This window comes from Perca flavescens, chromosome 3 (genome assembly GCF_004354835.1).
Source record: "Perca flavescens isolate YP-PL-M2 chromosome 3, PFLA_1.0, whole genome shotgun sequence".
NCBI classification, from domain to species: domain Eukaryota; kingdom Metazoa; phylum Chordata; class Actinopteri; order Perciformes; family Percidae; genus Perca; species Perca flavescens.
This window is the reverse complement of record NC_041333.1, coordinates 21,004,112-21,022,714: the sequence shown is the minus strand read 5'-3', so window position 1 is coordinate 21,022,714 and position 18,603 is coordinate 21,004,112. Positions and strand designations below refer to the sequence as shown.

Here is an 18,603-nt window from a genome sequence, read left to right as displayed (position 1 = left end):
TGGTGTGTGTACGGTGTTTGTGTGTGTGTGTGTGTGTGTGTGTGTGTGAGAGTGTTTGAGAGAGAGAGGAACGAATAGAGCATATGTAATAATCTGAGGCTTTTATTACATCTTAGTACTGTGAGGAAGGTTTTTCTTATCTCAAGGTCTACCCTGCTCATTTTCTCTCTCTCTCTCACACACACACACACACACACACACACACACACACACACACACACACACACACACACACACACACACACACACACACACACACACACACACACACACACACACACACACACGGGTCAGCGTGAACCGGGAATGTAATAAACTAGCATTTAAGATAAGTTTTTTCTGCATCTGTGTTGGTGGTCTGCTGATTCGACTATGTTAAACATTACAAGCATGTTGATGTGGATTGGTAATTTGTGTAAATCAGATGAAGCTTTAAAAAAAAAAAGACAGCATGAAAGAAAATGTCCTTATAACATTTACTCTGGTTCTCAGATGTTCAGTATTATTGAAACAAAATACATCAGGAAATATTTGTATCACTATATGCAGATTATTATCATCAATATTACAGTTTTTTTTATACACATTTTCAAAACTATGTCTGCTTTTTTCAAAACTGTACACATAATTCCCAAAACTGCACACACAAAATGCTAAATGCCTCATATGTCCTTCAAAATGAAACACTGCATTCAAAATGCCATAAACACCTCTCAAAATGAAGAACACTTTTTTCTTAATAGTACATTTTTGGATATGCCATGTACACACTGTTTCTCTAAATATAAAAGCTCTTTTGTCTTTCATAGGCCAATATCTATATTCCCATACAATGTTCTACAGTGAAAATAATCTGCTAACAGTGGTTAAAAAGTAAACACCAATGCAATGTTGAAACAGAAAATATTTATTTCGCAAAACATTACTGTTGTAACAGTAGCACAGTGTTGTATACAGAAGCATACAAGAAAACAAAACCATACAACTAGGTTTGAATTATGGACACTACTCTCAGTCCAGTTTCTCTGGAGTGTGGCCCTAATTTCATCAGAGATGGCTCTCCTTCCTTCTCTTCTTTGTCCTCCACCTCCTCTAGTTCAAACTCTTCCTCCTTCTCCCCTTGTTCTCTGTCCATTGTTGGCATCCATTGTTTAAAACAGTTAATCTGACCTTTGATTGATTTTTGTGTTTTAGGTAGAGAATTGTGCGTGTTTTATGCATGAAAACTGAGTGAAAGGCAGAGAAATAGCTTATGGTTTTGGAGATTTGGTGTGTAGTTTTGCTCTTTGAATGAGAGGTTTAAAAAATCGTGTGACATGTGGCGGAACCATTGTGAAGTGACGCTGGACTAAACGATTCCGGAAATATTGACAGGTGAACACCAGGGGTTTCCGGTTAAATTTGTTTTTGAAAATTTTGAAAGCTGGAGCGAGAGATTGCCAGGTACTTACACTATTTATAATTTCACCATTAATTACGGGTAAAATCGCATAGCTTATATGACATTTTTTTACCTAGAAGATTCGCGGGGTTGCAATTACATTTTAGAGTTTGTATGTCATAAAACTGGAAAACGTGTTACGTTAACTTACCGTAACGTTAGCCCTCCACCGCTCGTTTTAAATTGTGTTTTTGTCCGATACATACTTTTTCGCTCAATTTCTCTGTGGTAGACAAGGGTTTTTACGCTTTGTTTTTGTGTGTAAAAGCGGCACATATGCCCCAACCCAGGCTACACACTGGCTTACTGGTTGACACCGTGTTTGTTGTCCCCTTGCGACAGACATGTCAACGCTGTTCCCCTCTCTCTTCCCCCGGATAACGGAGTCCCTGTGGTTCAACCTTGACCGACCGTGTGTGGACGAGACCGAGCTGCACCAGCAGGAGCAGCAGCACCAAACCTGGGTAAACACCTCTACTGACGCACAGCCTCTTTTTCACTCTCTTCATGCTTACATTTTAACATGTGCACTCTGTCTCTATCTCAGCTGCAGAGCATTGCTGAGAAGGACAACAACCTGATGCCGATTGGGAAACCTATTTATGAGGTAATGTGTTGCCATTAAGATATAATCGACAGATGCATTTTAACTGAAAATGTTGCTCTTGAGTTTCACCATGCTTCAGTATGAAACATACACTGGTAACATGGTTCCCTCCATTTAAGTCATCTGGCTTTACTGTGGCGCAGGCGGGATATGATGAAGAAGAAGAAGAGGATGACGAGGATGAGGAGGACAGCGAGGAAGACTCGGAAGATGAAGAAGACATGCAGGACATGGATGAGATGAATGACTACAACGAGTCACCTGATGACGGCGAGATCAACGAGGTGCTTTAATTTATGATTTGTAGAAAGTATTTGTTCTGCCCTGCAGTCAATACAGCAGTACAGTAAATGTCTGAGGCTGACTAGAGTGTAACACTTGCATATGTCTTGATGCTTTAAAAAAGTGGAAGGAATTCTTTTAAAAACCTTGACTGAAGGCATAGGTACTAGTTAAAATACACTGCTAATAATCTTAATTACAATAAGTGTTTTTTCCTTTTTAGCTGCCACTACTTTTTTTTACTTTTTCCTGTCCCCAAACTGAGAAATTGTAGTATTTAATCTGACTCTGTTTCCTTCTGTCAGGTGGACATGGAGGGACCAGACCAAGACCAAGACCAATGGATGATTTAAGACAAAAGACAATTTTAGTCTCCATCAAGCTGTCTGGCACTGGATTGTTACTCCCCACTTAAAACACGACTGCTGCCCCTTCAGTCTGTGACACAGATTATGATGTCCTTCAGAGGAAGTTTGGATATATCCAGCACAAAGTGTCTCATTTCAGGCTGCGGTTGGCCTTTGAAGGCCCTTGACGTTGTTGGACATCACTGTGAGTGTTGCTACCTGGTGTGCGCGTATACACACACACACACTGTTTACTGAACACTGTTGTTCTATAACGTTCAGACACACACACACACACACACACACACACACACACACAGTGGCAACAGTAGGCATCGGCCCAGTGATCCTCATTTACACTTTGACCTTGTCATATCTTCAGTCATGTGCCACTTCTCAGCTGACTGAGCACGAACAACAGTTAAGTCAGCTAAATAATTTATTACCTATAAAGAAGACTGACAGATACTTCATCACATAGTAAGGTTCTGTTTCATAGTGTTGTTTATGCTGCTAATCTTACAGATATCATACTACCAGTTAAAACTTCATAAACGCTTGTGAAATAGTATTATTTTGGACAATGCATCAGTTGTTATTGAAATACATTTTGATATTTTTTTAACTATGTTAAAGGTAAGAGCAGCCATTACTTTTGAAGAATGTCAATTTAAATATGAATACATAGTGTCCGTTCGAATACTGTCATGTTTTCCTTAAAGGATTGCTTACCAAGGCTTTGATTATTTGTACTAAAATGAACAAAAGTCTTGCTTTTTTGTACTAAATTAAATACTTTTTATGAAACCATGTTTTCTTGTTGTCTACATTTTCATTTCTTATTAACATTGAACATAAAATGGTAGTAAGGGAAGTAGTAGTAGAATGGATAAGCCCAGTACTGAGAAAGGCGTTTGTGAATTTGGTGTTTAAATATATGATTTGGATGGTGCCGATGTCTATAATTCACTTTATATCATTCAACATTTCATATCTGAAAAAAATAAATATATATATATAATATTTCCAGGAAATGGTTACATTTCCCACCTTCAGTATACAACTTGTACGTAAAGGATATTTATTATAAACCCACCAAAAATGACACCATATGGCCTAATTTGCATACTTAATGAATTTTCTCTTGTTTTTTTTCAAAATTTGCAGTTAAATTCAAAGAAACAATTTTTATTAGTTTAGTATTCTTTCTTTTTTAAGGTAAGAATTTACAGTTATCTTTAACAGGGTATAACATCATCAATTCATCCCTTGCTACAAAAATCTATATGTGACTAGTAGTGTGTGTGATATGATATCCCAGTCTGCGTGATCTACTTGATTCCCTGGTACACCAGCTCAGCCATCCCGTCCCGGATGCCTTTGCTGTACTCTAGTGTGGCCCGATGGACCTTCCACTCATACAGGCCGCTCTTGCGAATGTATCTGAGGAACTTTGGAGCCCCGGGGAACAGCACGTTGTCAGCCACGATCATAGAACCTTTTCCCAGCAGACCAGAGCCTTCCAGCATCTGTAACTCACACAGAGGCGGTATCACTCAACTGAGGGAGTCAACCAGGTAACAATGACAAGGATCATAACTATAATATATTATTTATTTAAGTACAATTTCAGGTGCATGTTTATTACCAAAGTACCTTCATGGTATTTCTTTTTTTTTTAAAGAAACAGGGTTCTGAAAACTCAAAGTAAATATTCATCATATTAGCTTCTTAGCTCATTTGTCCTTTCTAATGACGTATTCTAGTCACCTGCAGATCAGGGAGGTAGCATTTCTTCCAGTGGTCCATGAAGACAAAATCCAGCCTTTCCAAACCGTAGTCAGACCGAAGCAGAGGGATCACCTCATCAGATGGATTTACGATGAGCTCCACCTGGAGGACATACCGTGTGAATGTCTAGAAGGTATAATACTTTCCATATTCAACACATGAAATAAAAATGTCCCATATTTATGTAAAAACTAATGATGATGGCCTGTTAGCAGGTCAGTTGGTATTTTATCAAAAGGCCTAAAGTACATTGTGGATATACAATGTTTCCATTTTTCTGTTCTCTCACCGTATCATCGTCAAAACCTGCCAGGCGGATGATTTTCTCAGCGATAACAGCATTCCTCGCGTCCATCTCGAGGCTGTAGAGCCTGGCACCCAGGGGCAAAGACCGGGCAATCCGCACAGTGCTGTACCCACAGTGGGCACCCAGCTCCAGCACTGTCAGAGGGCTCTGCTCCATCAGCAGTCGGTCCAGGATCTTCCCTACAAACCAAACACATCATGTAAATTCATACTTGTAAACAGATGATAAATTGTTGTGTAGTGTAAATTATCTTCTCAACCTTTTTTAGGCCCAATGTTGCTGATGAACTCCACCTTGCTGCACCAGACATCGAAGGTGTCCAGGATGCTCTCGGGGTCTCCAGGGGTGGCATGAGTGAGAACATACTGGTAGGCCCGCTCCTCGCGACTCAGGCCAGTAACACAGTCCTTCCATATCCTGACCAGGACCGCCCGATAGAACAGCACAAAGTAGTAGCGGCACCGGATAATAATTGTCAGCAGGAGGGGAATGAAGGCCAGAGCGATAGCAGGCGACACCATCCTAGCTTGTATAAAGAAAAACACACAAAAGTAGATTCAATAGATACTTATACTCAAGTTATGTTGAAACATGTTATGTTGTTCATGTCAACTTGATGGTCAGCTAAGCTGTATTTAGACTTTGTTTGAATGAGGTAGATTCCATGTCTTCATGTGCCCCTTTAAATGAACCTGAAAATGAGCGTTGTACCAGCAATTCACTGAAGGACTTTTGTGCTTCTGTCTCCCTACTCTGTTTTTACATTCATGGACTGAAATGGCATGTACAAGTAAAACATTTACACTCATTATCACACTGACATTTTGCCTTCTGATATTGATGTTCAAGTGCAGTAACATCCTGAGTATTTAGTCCCAAACCCTGGTGCTTTTGTAATCAATTCATGGATTTAAATGTTTAAATCCATGAATTGATTACAACAAAACTACTGAAAGATCAATCACAACTAACAAAGGCTCTCTAATTAATACAAATAAAAAAAATAAAAGATATACAGCATTGTAAGGTACATTTGGGAATACTAAAGATGGCTATTATAAGACCATTATGAGACTGAAACTATAGTGACAATTTTATTAATCAATCTTTTCCTAACACAATTCCAAATAGATTAAACACATTAGTTTATGCAAGATGAGATCTACACAACAATCTTTCATGGTTTAGTCCTGTGGTAGATGTCAGAGAAAGTGCTGTGCCTCTCGGGATGTTTCTACTGCATCAGGTAAGCGTAGACTCTGCAGGCTTTCTGAGCCACAAAAAACAGATGTTATAACAAACTATGTTTGAATCTAAATAAAGTCTCTCTAACTGTGCCATGAAAAACAGACATACTCACCTGTTTTCTAAAAAGGTTGGCGAAAGCAGAGCAGCAGTGCAGATGATAAAGATGCAAGTGGCACTTCAGCCACCAAAAGACGGAGGTGTGTGTGTGTGTGTGTGTAAGAGAAGGTAAGAGACCTGGAGGTGTGAATAATTTATGTATCACGTGCATGACAGTATATGTCCTGTAATTATTTCCAATGAACACACAGTTGACAGTAACATAACTATAGCTGTTAAACACCAGTTTTTGTCATTTTTAATCAAACACACAGCATTTATATTTTGATATTTAGAATAGGAGCGATACAGTGGATAGGAGCAGAGACAGTGAGACGGAGAGAGGCAGTATGTGACATTTGATATATCAAGTTAACAGCAACAGGTGTGTGTGGAATCAAATTTCTTTGTTTACTGAGTCATGATAGAAAGGTCAAGAAAAACAAACACCCAAAAATAGCTAATTAATGGGTAACCATTAAATGTAACTCAACATGATATGAATTCCATTTTTTATTATTAAAGTTTGTTGTTAAAATTCAAATTAAGTAAAAACCTACAGTAGTCACATTAGGAACAAATAAATGTAATAAAATGCAAACAGAGACCAAACCAAAATGAAATGTAAATGATTTATTGTTCACATCACATAATTCCCTTTCTTTCTTTTCAAGGTTTCTCTTTTGATTTGATTTCCTAACATTTCACTCATAAAACTACTGAGACTTAAGCTGCTGTGAAACAAAATAGTAAAATATGAGGCAATAAAAAACTTGCAGGTCTATTATTTTTATGGTGTATGCTTAATGTGTATAAAACAACATTGTGATAGGATAGGTAGTATAACAAAACATTTCTTTATCATTACATGTATAACAATTGCTTCAACCCAAATATTTATCAATAGAAAATGTGTGATGAGATCAGCCGAAACCCTGCAATCATTACCAAACACTTTGACTTTGATTAAAGGGTTATATTTTGCTCTCATATATACACAAATGTACAGAAAAATACAAAGAAAATACAAAAATATTGCCCCAATTGAAATTATATCAACCATTGCATGCCATGTGTAGTAGTAACTTTTGTAGCAATGCCTTACCATCACTGACTGCATGAGATTTCCAGAATAATGGGGTAATTGTTAATTACAATAAGATACACAAACACCAGCTCTCTGTCTAATAATCATTCACTTTGTCAGTTTAGTAAAATGATGCTCTATTTTACCTGAATGGTAAAGTAATAGTGATATAACGATGCATTTGGTAAAAAGTAAATATGACGCACTGCTTTACTTGATGGGATACAAAATAAAAATACGTACATAGTTTTTTATTGGTTATTGAGTGTATGGGATTTAGCACCTTTTTTCAGAGTTAATCAGGAACCAGTGGCCAGTATGCAGATTCACAGATATCTACGAACTAAGGTTAACTGACGTATCTAGCAATCGGTACTCACGTGATTTATTCAATGTTATTTGGGAACTATTTGTTCAGTATTTAATGATGTTGCAATTAGCAGCACACAGTTACTGACTGCATACGACTACAGAGCAGCGGCCATTGGGCAGGACTGCAATGGTTAATAACTCTCTGTCTACAGCTCTGGACAGGACGGTTTAAGGAGCATTCTGATGAACTTCTTCAGCTCTTTGTCCCCTCTGGTCCACCTCACCAGTCGAGTCAGCACCAGTCGTCCCTCTTCGGCCTGAGCCAGGGCCAGGTACCATCCACTCTGGGCCCATTTCCCTTCCTTTCCTCCTTCTTTCGCTTGTCTCTTATCCATGTGCTCCTCCTCTAACCCCCTGTCTTCATTTGTCTCTGCAGAGTCTAAGCCAGGACAAGTACATGTGCCTCCTTCTTGCAGCCACAAAGCACTGTGGGCCATTGCACCTCCAACCCCTTCTGCCCTCTCTGCACCTCCCCCTGCCCACCGCAGGATGCGGCTGCGGGCCGTAGGCACCAACTGACGGTCCCCTCCCACCATCGATACACTGCCCAGACGCATCTTGAACGCTGAAAAAGAGACAGAGAATGCTATTCAAAGGTCCTGACAACCCAATGTCAATGAAGTAATGGTGAGGTAAGAGGTGCTATTTAAGACACATTGTAAAACAACCTCTCTATCTCTTGGATTAGATCATCTTTTCTGTGGCCTGTTTTTATTTGGGGTCATAATACAGAGGGTTATGCTGTGTTCTGCTTCATTCTCAAAAGAAAAAAGGGATGTATTATTTATATATTTTGTAGCTTACATTATCTACATCAGTTTGTTCTCACCATATGGATTATGACAGAAGTTTTCCTGGATGTCAGTTTCGCCTTCAGCAGCCAGGCTACAGGCATCACAGATAACACTCCCTGGGAGGTCGAAAAGAGAGAGGGGATTAGACAACTGGAGCAGTGGGGATGTAAAAAACATATTAAAAAGGTGGTCAGATTGTCTTTGAGCCAAAACTCTGGGACTGAGGCATACAAACTACTTTGACAAGATAAGATTGGATAAAATAAAACTTTATTGATCTCCAAGAGGGGACATTTCAGTTGATACAGCAGCACAAGAAACAGACCAAATAGGTAGGAAACAGGTGAACTGTTTTCAATAAAATAAAGAAATTACTTTCAAATACAGATTTGTACTACAGACCGATTGATTGTGAACTGCTGAGTCAGACACTGATAATAATAGTAGCGTTAAACAATTCAAAGAACAAACAGATTAGTCTTTTAACAGAACAACAATAATGCAAATGTACATTGTCCAGAATTCTGTTCAATACCCCTGTACTGAGTGGGACATTTTACGTTAAAAGACTGGACAAATTATATACTGGCACTTTCCAAATAAACTCAAACATTAATGGACATTTCTTGTTACTAGTGCATTGTGCAAAAATATGCATGCAGAGATATTATGCTCATGGTGTAGTGGCTCACGGCTGTGGTGGTGATGGGGCAGTGGATATGACACGTGCTTTTGGTGTGGGAGAGCTGGGTTCAATTCCCACTGTGATACATCAACCAATGTGTCCCTGAGCAAGACAATTAATCCCTAGTTGCTCCAAAGGCGTGCAACCACTGACCTACAGTATCTCACAAAAGTATCTCACATTTTAGTAAATATTTCATTATATCTTTTAATGGGAAAACACTGAAGAAATTACACTTTGCTACAATGTAAAGTATTACGTGTACAGCTTGTATAACAGTGTAAATGTGCTGTCCCCTCAAAATAACTCAACACACAGCCATTAATGTCTAAACCGCTGGCAACAAAAGTGAGTAGACTACACCCCTATGTTAAATTCCCATAGAGGCAGGCAGATTTTTATTTTTAAAGGCCAGTTATTTCATGGATCCAGGATACTATGCATCCTGATAAAGTTCCCTTGGCCTTTGGAATTAAAATAGCCCCACATCATCACATACCCTTCACCATACCTAGAGATTGGCATGGTTTTATGTCGGTTAGCCTAATAGCTGGTTTGATTTGCATTGAGAGATGATTTTATGGAAAGTACCCCATGGCAATATCTAGGTTTAGACAGGTTTAGACACATGGCTGGCTGTGTGTTGAGTTATTTTGAGGGGACAGCACATTTACAGGTTATACAAGCTGTACAAATAATACTTTACATTGTAGCAAAGTGTAATTTCTTCAGTGTTATCCCATTAAAAGATATAATGAAATATTTACTAAAATGTGAGGGGTAGGCTACTCACTTTTGTGAGATACTGTATATAGCAATTGTAAGTCGCTTTGGATAAAAGCGTCAGCTAAATGACATGTAATGTACACTTGCATAGCCTATAGGCATACTGCAGCAGGGATAGGACTCTAGTGCATGTAACATATACAGGCCTATAATAATAGGATATGCTTGAGTGTTACTCATATCAAAATGATTCGGAGGTGTCAATGTTGTAGCTGACAGTACCTGTAGGCCTATCATTAGCCGACGTTATTTTAGTAGGCTAGTGTGATGATAAATCAGCAGCTGTTTTTTTTAAGTGTAAAGCCTGCCAAACAGAAACAGATCCGTCCACTGACCTTTCAGTACTTCCTCGTGCCTGACCTCCTCTGCCGTTCGCCCCTCCTGCTCTAAGGTTGCCGGGATACAGAGCTCGATCCCGCGCGGGAACCTGGTGCAGTTGAACATCTCCGGCCAGGGGAACCCGAACGCGCTCATAACGGGCACGCAACCGTCCCGCACGACCTCGCACAGGCTCCTGCAGGGGCTGATCGGCCCGCTGAGCTCCGGCAAACACACCGGAGCAAACAGCGAGCACAAGAACTTCTTGGTGTCCCGGTGGCACAGCTTGGTGATGAGGGGCAGCCAGGCCGCCGACTGCTGTTGCGCCTCTCTTAGTGTATCATGGCCGAGCAAGTTGGGGATCCGCATGTGCCTGTAGCCGATCCCGTGGCACAGAGACAGCGTGCTCGGGATGGGTTTACACACCGAGCGGACGGAGGAACTGAACCCGAGCGACAGAGGCCCGAGCTGGGCAGGAGCCTCGGTGTCAAAAGCATGAGAAACTCCAAACAGCAAAATAAAGCTGAGCACAGAAACACACATTGTTATTGTTTCAGCAAGAACAAAGTGAAGTCTGCAAAGCTGCTGCTCTTCTGCCTGGACTTGACCGGCATGTAGGCCTAGCCTATAGGTGTAAACAAAGAGGTGTGGAGGAAACGGGGGGTTAATGAGAGGGCAGGCGCCTCCCAGTTATCATCCCACCCCATCAGACTGGTGCCTGCCTCCACGTTTAACAGTCAATTGAATAATTGGCATTATTGTTGGCATTGGCTGAACTGCAAACTGTGTTTGACACAAAACAGAAAGGAACCGATACAATAGCCCATAGTAGGCTACTCATAGTTTTGGATTTAGGCTATGGGTAATGCCAGATTCTAGACGATGTTTTCCAAAGTCTTTCCTTGCCACACATAATTTCTAATAGCCTATATTGCACATTTGTTCTCAATGCTGTTTGTATAATATCGAGGAAACAATATAGGTGTTTTGGTGAGGATTCAGATCAGGATCAGAAAATGCCACTCTCAGTCCATGACATCTTTTTGAATTTGTTTTGATAGGCTACAAATTCATTGGCTTGAAAATGAAGTTGAAGGTGAATAAGATCAGACAAAGGTCACAGTCATACATTTCTTTTGTTTTTATAATCCCTCTTTTTTGTAAAAGCTTTGAGAATTAAAAGCTGTTTTGATGAAGAGCTTTGAAAAGATTTACTGACAGTATTGTGAAATTAGTTAATAAAAATAAAATGTAACTGTTGTGTAGAAGCACTGTGTGTGGTACTCTGTCATACTCAGCCAGAGGCTGTGAGAACCCCTTTCATCTTTTTCCAGAGACTTCCATGTGCACCAACATGCCTTGTCCTGTTCCCTACTCCAGCTGCTGTCTGTTTGATTTTGCTCAGTGGTAGCCTATTATGAATCTAGACTAATTTGATTAAATATTTGCAATGTTTGTATTTCATTAAATTTGCCCTCTTATTTTTAAATAAAAATCTCTAACTACCAACACCATTGACATGCAACCTGGGACTGTTAATTGTTTTTTAAAATGTTATGTATGATATAGTTTAATTGTGTATTTTTATATGTTTGTCCCACTGCTAATCATTTGTTATCATATATATAATATTTAAAGATATAATATATATAATATACATAACTCACGTTTGAAAATTCCCTCTTCACGTTGCGGAGGCCACAGCTGCTTCTCATATACCGGAAATGGTCGTTGTGTTGTTGCACCAGTGCTGCTGTCATGTGATAGCTCGTCCTAAGAGCTGCTGTTGACAGTAGCTTCCTACCTTTAGATGAAGCTAAAGTAAAACCGAGCAGGAGAAAAGTTTTATGTTTGTTGTAAGAAGAAAAATACGGCTTGTTTCTGACGGAGAACAGAGAAGCCGGGGTTGTATAGTTTCGCCCCTCGGACGCTGACATGGGTTGCTGTTACAGCAGCGAGAACGAGACCACAGAGCAGGTAGTTAACGTTAGCTGCTAGCTGGCTAAACTGTCCCGATTCATATTATAATTTTATTAGGAAACAAAGAACCTGATATTATTATATTTATCGATGATTTTTCATATATGAAATGCATTTGAGTTAAACATGTGACGAGCTTACAAAATTGGTCTTTTCTTTTAATATTTTTAAGTTATATGACACTTGGAAAGTAGCTTTAGCTTGCTAGTTAAAGCCTTCGGGAAAGGCCTGGCCCAAGGCAGGCTATGAAGTTGGCACATTCATGAAAAACGACCATAGATAAGAAGAGCTGGACAGATCTCAGGCAAAGAAACATGTTTCTAAGGAAACCGTACATATGACAACTTATTTACAGTCACTTTTACGATTAGCAGGACATCTTAGCTTAGCTAGTTACGTTAATGTTATTTCCTGAAACCATAATGTTTTAAAGTAATCCGTAAATTACCGAATAAGCCTAAATAGTAAATTACCAATTATTTCAAAAGGGCCCACCAACAAGAGAAGAGATTGGTTTTCTGGACGCTATTGTCTTGATGTGTTTTATGTCACATGACCCTAGCTATTTTTAGTTTACGGAAACAAGAGTAGAGTACAGTAGAAATACTTATCGAACCTTGCTTTCTGATATACCCAAATACTGTTTTAGTCTGAAAATGTAAATTGTGTCTTTTGTTTAAAACATTTTTTTTTAATGGGTCACAAAGTACTTAATTATTTAATCTCTGGTTAATGTCATGCTGAATAAAAAAAAACAGGTAAGGCACATTCTTTGGCGCTGCATTGACTGTGACATCATTTGTTAAAATGTCATGAGCTGAACACCTTATCTATCACCTGTTCTAGGACCCTGATGAACGTAAGCCGCTGATCCCCCACCCAAACCCTGTCAGCAAGCCCCCAAATGGGACAGACTGGATCACTACCAGTGTCCCCTCAGCGAGGACAGATGAACAGGCCCTCCTTACATCCATCCTCACCAAGACAGCACAGTAAGACACTCCTTTATAACAATAGACGAGCCAGATTCAGCATGTGCTTCCGGATGAAAAAGCAGTAATTCACGTGCTCCGTTAATAAACCTGTCATTATTTCCTCTCTATCAGGAACATTATTGATGTCTCAGCAGCTGACTCTGTCATGATGGAGCAGCATGAATACATGGACAAAGCTCGGCAATACAGGTATGTGGGCTGTTGCTCTTCAGCAGTTTTCTGTGTATGGGTGAGGGGGTCTGTATCTGAAGATGGTTGACATTAACCTGCTGAATCATACATGTAGGTAGCCTATAAACTATAAAGATAACAGTGGTATTTCAGTTCAGAGCCATATAATGATCACGTTTAGTTTATAAGATGTTGAGTTTACCTTTGTGCTGTATATACTAGAGATGTTCCAATACTGATACCAGTATCTGTATCAGCTCCGATACTACCTAAACGTGCCATCTCTAGTATATACCGTAATGCACACTGTATGGAGCTTTGCAGTGTTATGTTTTCTGGTTGTACTGAATCTCACTAATTTATAGCTTATGGGAAAGAGATGTTCAGATTACTTACTTACTATCGTGAGCCAGCTTTATCTAAAGGCATGTACTGTTTGGTTGGGACACCTGTGGTTTGTGTTGGCTTAGATGAATGTGGTAAGAATAAAACTGTTAACAATGTTTAGAAAGTCCTACACCAACCTGACTCGACAAGGTGATGGGGGAAGGGATTCAACAAAAAAAAATTGCAACAGCATAGGCCTATTACCTCAAACTTTACCTTAAACCTCAGATACAATGACATCTAGTGGCTAGATTTCTACCAAACACAGCAGCTGTGTTTAGTCTAAAATACAGGTGCAGATTAAACTACAGGTTCTCAGGACACAGCAATCAGGTTTAACAGCCAAGGTGACAAACTGTTTTAAACTTTAACTCTAAACTGCAGCTTAGGTAATGATATGGCAACAGCCCCAGTAAGCTTGTGTTTTATTTCAGTACAAAGTTGGCTGTGTTGAGCAACAGTCTGCCCCAGAAGAAAGCCCTCGCTCTCCCCTCTCTCACCAGCCAGCCCCACCAAGTGCTTGCGAGTGACCTAGTGCCATACTCAGATGTTCAGCAGGTAATCATACACTAACACACATAGAAGATATGTTGCCATGTGTTTCCAGCACCCACATTGCTTCTTGTCATGTGTTGTTTCCTTGTTGGCTACATTTAACATGAAAGAGATACTTGGAAACAGTATGCAACATGTGTAGCTGTGTGGTATTTCAGTGTGTGGGGGTGTGAATTAAGGTGTGGCTTAAAATAGATCTTAAAGATATCTAATACTTATCTGTTGTTACTGTTTTTGTACACCTAATAAAAATAAATTCAGTAGTTATGCACAGCAGACTAGTCTTCCTGTTTTACTCACTGTTTATTGTGAATTTTATTTATTTTGCACACACAATCTCCACATAAACTCTGTCTTTCTCATTTTTTGCAGGTGTCCAAGATAGCAGCTTATGCTTACAGTGCAATCTCTCAAATCAAAGTGGATGCTAAAGAAGAACTGGTGGTCCAGTTTGCCATTCCCTGATTCTGCGACCCTAGCCCCCATGTTGTTTCTCCCATCCCGCTCTCTCTGTGTCACTTCTGCATCCTTACCCTCCAGCCCACCCTTTATTAAAGCATCATGGTCCTTGTGCTTCTTAGCTATGCCTCTAACTGCTATAAAGACAGACGATGTAGGATTGCCCCCACTGCTGTCCTTAATTACTGTACTTAATTATAGGTCAGTGACATATTGTCTGCATGGGCAATGAAAGATGGTCTACTGTACATAGCCATTGGGGTGTGCTCTCATATTTACAAGAAGGTCTCCTCTGTACTTAATGTGTGGATCACAGACTTTGTCAGAACCAACTGTGGAATAATCATTCATCCTTCTTGGTGGTTGCTTTTTATTTTTTAAATGGTTTCAGGGCCATCTTAGTATCTTTATTCGGTTAGTTTCCCTAGCCTGTGTACTCAGTACCATAAGTGCAGTGGTTGAGTATTTTAGCCATTTACCAGGATAAAAAACTACCAACATGGCATAACGTTTGCACTTCATATGTCTGTAACTCTGTTCTGTAGTCCACGGGAAAACCTGTTAGCAAAAAGAGTCAAAAAACACACTAAGAACCACGTCTCGCTTACTAAACATGAACCAGTAAACCGACAGCGGCAGTGAAACAGGTTGGTTATACATTGTCCAGTGTGTAATCTGTTATTCCAGTTGAGGTTAAATCCTGATTGACCTGTCCATGGCTGGTGTCCTGAGGTGGATGGTAGCAGCTAGACCTTTCTGGGACACAAGTTACTTTCTGGGACACAAGTTATCAAGTTTACAGACAGTAATGTGTCCTTTGCAGTTTTCTAGCACTAAAAAATGAGCAGACAGACTGTTTAAATCAGATCCCAGAACTTCACATATGTAATAGCAGAGGCATAGAGAGATGAAAGGGGTAGGTCTGTGGAGGGTCCAGGGCCATATATCATGTATTCATGCCGCCTTTGTACATAATTTTCTGATTGAATATAAAAACAGATGATGGATTGTATGAAGTTCCTCTTTTTGTAGAGAGTTCATTGTTCAGGATTGGCTAAGATCTTGTGGTGATAACATGTTTTTATGAAACACAAGAACACTTTTAAGGCCTGCATTAGTTAGCTTTTAAACAAAGCTTTTCGCTGCAGATTGTATTATGATTGAGTTATTCATATTAATCAGAAACTAACCATTGTAGCAGTGTGGGAGCGCGCTAACAATCTATGTACCACAGCAGATAAAATTATCCGAGACCTTTTTTGTGATTATTTATTTGTCTTTTTAAATGTTTATTTGCTCTTCAGAAGAGAGCACAACTGTATGCGTATGCAGGGAGCACGGTGAGCTGCTCTGAAGTCTCTAAAGGGATGATCTGCAAGGCTGTGATTATTTAAACCACGCAATTTATTTGAGCTTTTTGCAATGGGTTCTTTCTGTTTTGTTTGTTACTCAAATGTGTTATACTACCTGAAATATGTTTGAAATATCTTAGGCTAGTACCAAAAAGTTTTAAGATTTTTTGTTGGTTTGTTTTTTTTGGTTTAATTCATTAAAGATTTTCAACATAATCACTCATGTCTTATTAAATACGTCTTAACATCTACGTGCTCATATCTGGGAAGTGGTTAGTTCAGTAATGCTACAGAGTCATTAACTGGTATACCACTGTAATAGAAGAATAATCCATGTTTGCAACAATATCAGAGAATTTACATGCATCTACCCAATGTCAGAGCCAATATCTCAGGATTGTTCAGTGACATTTCCTCCCTATCACTTTATATCAAGTAATAAAGTGTATACTTTTCTTTGGACTATCCAATAATAAACTGTTCATTTCAGCAGATAGAAATAGACAAAACAAACATTAAAATGGTGCTGATATCACCACAGATCTACAGAGAAGCGATCAGAACATTTGGGTGAAACTATGATTTCACACCAAGATGGAAACGAGAAAGCAGTCACTGGAGGTTCTCCTTGCTGCTTCTGCTGCGGTTGTTGCTGTGATGCCAAATCTTTGCCATGACTCGCTCCTGGCGCGTCACAGCACTGAAGTCCATCGTCTTTAACCGAGGCAAAGCAGAAATCACACGATTCCTAAATGCACAAAAACATTAATGCATGTGCACTAAATAGTTTAGATACATTTTGTATGTGTAAATTGAATGTTGAAAAAAGACCTTATCTTCACTTTACTGGTGGTACACATACACTATACTACACATTGAAATACAATTTAATCAAAAAGTTGCAAGAAACCAGTTCATTGACAAAGACCTTTAACTGTGTGTGTGTGAGTAACAGGTGTTGCTATGCAGACTAGGATATTTACTGTAACATGAGCTTGATCTGCATTTAAGCACCTGTTACAATGTTAAGCACGTACATGCTTGCCAAGAATTTGTATCTCACATAGATACACACACACACACACTCACAATGTAATTGCACTCTTGTAAGTAAGTAAATCCTCACTCTGGACCTCTGAAGTGTCTGACAGTATGAAGTGCTGAATTAGTCAGCATTTGGTACAGTTCTGTACTCAGCAAACTACCAGCAGTTGTGCATTAATGCTGGGTGCTTATGGTCGCTTTGCACATTCACGTTCAGTTTTTATTAAGAACCACACAACAATGGCTACAAAGTAAAAGTATCTCACATCCAAACATTGCACAGCTAAGCAGGATGTGTGTGTGATTGTGTTTGGGGTAGATTTGAAAGATAGTTTCCACCTGTAAGCCTTGTTGGTTTCTATGACATTTCCATGCAGAGTAATGGTGTGTAGCTGTGGTAGCACTCCCAGCCTGTCCACCTCTGACAGAATAAAAATGCTGTTGCCGTGTAGATACAACACACGCAGGTCACGCAGCTCGCACAAAACCTAGAACATATGGGCACACATAATGCAGATGTACTGTGAGAGAAAGAAGACAGCGAAGCCACTGTGCAAGCAAACATGCAAACATGCAAACAAGCCATGGAGAGAGGAAGCTTACTTGATCTATGTGTGAGATTTTGTTGAAGGAAAGGTCCAGCCAGGCAATCTGTGATGGCTCAGCCAGGAAGTGGCTTACAGTCTTTTGGAGGTCATGAAGGTCACTGATGTTGTTGTTATTGAGACGCAGAGAGCAGCTTAGGTACTTCTTCTCCGAATTTGTCTTTAAAGGCCGCAGACCGCTGCTGTGTTCCTCTGTCCATGCATCTGAGACATAAAAGAAATGGTGAATATTAAGTACTTGTTGATTTGTTTGATTTTGTATAACATTTTATTTATATGGCACATTGTTTCAAAGGCATCTAAATGTACTGATCAGTTTAAAAAAGATCATGCATCGCACGTCCATTCAACTTAACATGGAATTATCTTGAGCTGGTTGGTTATACATTCATTTGGTAGATCAAATTAATACAATTTTATTTTAAAGAAGAATAACACAGCCTGCACATGCAAATGTATCATAACTATATAAATAGATATACTGAACATTTATTTCTGAGGTGTACTAATCCTATGACATTTCTGCAGTACACTGTAATGTGCAGCCATTTAAGCAAAATGTACAGTTATTTACAAAGAGAGCTGTAATAACATTATCGTGACAGGAAATAGTCATAGTCATAATAGTAAAAAACATTAGTGTAAAGTACCATAAGGAGCGGCTGAAAAACCGGAGAGGAATATGATTACCTGCCAAACTGCTGATGTGTTTAAAAGATAAATCAACTGGAGCTCCACACATATTCGCACCTTCACTCACCTGTGGGAGGACAGAGACTTCATGGTGAATTACTGGCGAGTCAACTCACCTAGTGATCATCAATCGCCATTAATTTAATCAAACACAAAAAATAATATTTACTTATATGTAACGTGTTATGCCTTTGCAACATT

General features: G+C 39.4%; 5 protein-coding genes across 13 annotated transcripts in view; 2 read left to right on the top strand and 3 right to left on the bottom strand.

The window, feature by feature from the left end:
* Positions 1-1,337: 1,337 nt before the first annotated feature.
* Positions 1,338-3,489, top strand: anapc15 (anaphase promoting complex subunit 15). Of its 2 annotated transcripts, none has more exons than XM_028573551.1 (5): positions 1,338-1,443; positions 1,784-1,905; positions 1,989-2,048; positions 2,192-2,332; positions 2,636-3,489. In XM_028573551.1, exons 2-5 carry the CDS (start codon positions 1,786-1,788, stop codon positions 2,681-2,683), a joined length of 369 nt encoding a protein of 122 aa, XP_028429352.1. In that variant the 5' UTR covers positions 1,338-1,443; positions 1,784-1,785; the 3' UTR covers positions 2,684-3,489. The 2 variants fall into 2 exon arrangements, with proteins under 2 accessions (XP_028429352.1, XP_028429351.1); XM_028573550.1 differs by having other exon boundaries at positions 2,168-2,332.
* A 401-nt stretch (positions 3,490-3,890) lies between these two features.
* Positions 3,891-12,120, bottom strand: tomt (transmembrane O-methyltransferase). Of its 3 annotated transcripts, none has more exons than XM_028573377.1 (5): positions 11,829-12,120; positions 5,035-5,301; positions 4,758-4,954; positions 4,448-4,570; positions 3,891-4,206 (listed from the first exon to the last, which is right to left on the bottom strand). In XM_028573377.1, exons 2-5 carry the CDS (start codon positions 5,294-5,296, stop codon positions 4,009-4,011), a joined length of 780 nt encoding a protein of 259 aa, XP_028429178.1. In that variant the 5' UTR covers positions 5,297-5,301; positions 11,829-12,120; the 3' UTR covers positions 3,891-4,008. The 3 variants fall into 3 exon arrangements, with proteins under 3 accessions (XP_028429178.1, XP_028429179.1, XP_028429177.1); XM_028573378.1 differs by having other exon boundaries at positions 5,035-5,297; XM_028573376.1 differs by lacking the exon at positions 11,829-12,120 and adding an exon at positions 6,136-6,229.
* sfrp2l (secreted frizzled-related protein 2 like) lies at positions 7,632-10,891 on the bottom strand. The gene is made up of 3 exons (XM_028573375.1): positions 10,179-10,891; positions 8,408-8,488; positions 7,632-8,143 (listed from the first exon to the last, which is right to left on the bottom strand). The coding sequence occupies exons 1-3, from the start codon at positions 10,702-10,704 to the stop codon at positions 7,725-7,727; spliced, it is 1,026 nt and encodes a 341-aa protein (XP_028429176.1). The 5' UTR covers positions 10,705-10,891; the 3' UTR covers positions 7,632-7,724.
* lamtor1 (late endosomal/lysosomal adaptor, MAPK and MTOR activator 1) lies at positions 11,863-15,965 on the top strand. Its single transcript, XM_028573386.1, has 5 exons — positions 11,863-12,138; positions 12,988-13,133; positions 13,248-13,325; positions 14,129-14,252; positions 14,622-15,965. Exons 1-5 carry the CDS (start codon positions 12,097-12,099, stop codon positions 14,712-14,714), a joined length of 483 nt encoding a protein of 160 aa, XP_028429187.1. The 5' UTR covers positions 11,863-12,096; the 3' UTR covers positions 14,715-15,965.
* The window catches only part of lrrc51 (leucine rich repeat containing 51), a 5,889-nt gene continuing 1,819 nt past the window's right edge, over positions 14,534-18,603 (bottom strand). For all 6 annotated transcript variants that reach the window (XM_028573380.1, XM_028573385.1, XM_028573383.1 and 3 more), the window contains exons 2-5: positions 18,400-18,469; positions 17,708-17,913; positions 17,444-17,592; positions 14,534-16,808 (exon numbers count right to left, since the gene is read on the bottom strand). In XM_028573380.1, coding sequence (XP_028429181.1) covers positions 16,673-16,808; positions 17,444-17,592; positions 17,708-17,913; positions 18,400-18,469 — 561 coding nt within the window. In that variant the 3' untranslated portion in view covers positions 14,534-16,672. The remainder of the gene's footprint in view (positions 16,809-17,443; positions 17,593-17,707; positions 17,914-18,399; positions 18,470-18,603) is intronic.

Coding starts and splice junctions, on each gene's coding strand:
- anapc15 (XM_028573550.1), top strand. CDS start 1,786: ATGTCAACGCTGTTCCCCTCTCTCTTCCCCCGGATAACGGAGTCCCTG. Junction 1,906..1,988: donor AGCAGCAGCACCAAACCTGG/GTAAACACCTCT, acceptor TCTCTATCTCAG/CTGCAGAGCATTGCTGAGAA. Junction 2,049..2,167: donor TTGGGAAACCTATTTATGAG/GTAATGTGTTGC, acceptor CCTCCATTTAAG/TCATCTGGCTTTACTGTGGC.
- tomt (XM_028573377.1), bottom strand. CDS start 5,296: ATGGTGTCGCCTGCTATCGCTCTGGCCTTCATTCCCCTCCTGCTGACA. Junction 4,955..5,034: donor CAACATTGGGCCTAAAAAAG/GTTGAGAAGATA, acceptor TTTGGTTTGTAG/GGAAGATCCTGGACCGACTG. Junction 4,207..4,447: donor GCTACCTCCCTGATCTGCAG/GTGACTAGAATA, acceptor TGTGAGTTACAG/ATGCTGGAAGGCTCTGGTCT.
- sfrp2l (XM_028573375.1), bottom strand. CDS start 10,704: ATGTGTGTTTCTGTGCTCAGCTTTATTTTGCTGTTTGGAGTTTCTCAT. Junction 8,489..10,178: donor GCACGAGGAAGTACTGAAAG/GTCAGTGGACGG, acceptor TCGACCTCCCAG/GGAGTGTTATCTGTGATGCC. Junction 8,144..8,407: donor CTTCTGTCATAATCCATATG/GTGAGAACAAAC, acceptor TCTCTTTTTCAG/CGTTCAAGATGCGTCTGGGC.
- lamtor1 (XM_028573386.1), top strand. CDS start 12,097: ATGGGTTGCTGTTACAGCAGCGAGAACGAGACCACAGAGCAG. Junction 13,326..14,128: donor GACAAAGCTCGGCAATACAG/GTATGTGGGCTG, acceptor GTTTTATTTCAG/TACAAAGTTGGCTGTGTTGA. Junction 14,253..14,621: donor CATACTCAGATGTTCAGCAG/GTAATCATACAC, acceptor CATTTTTTGCAG/GTGTCCAAGATAGCAGCTTA.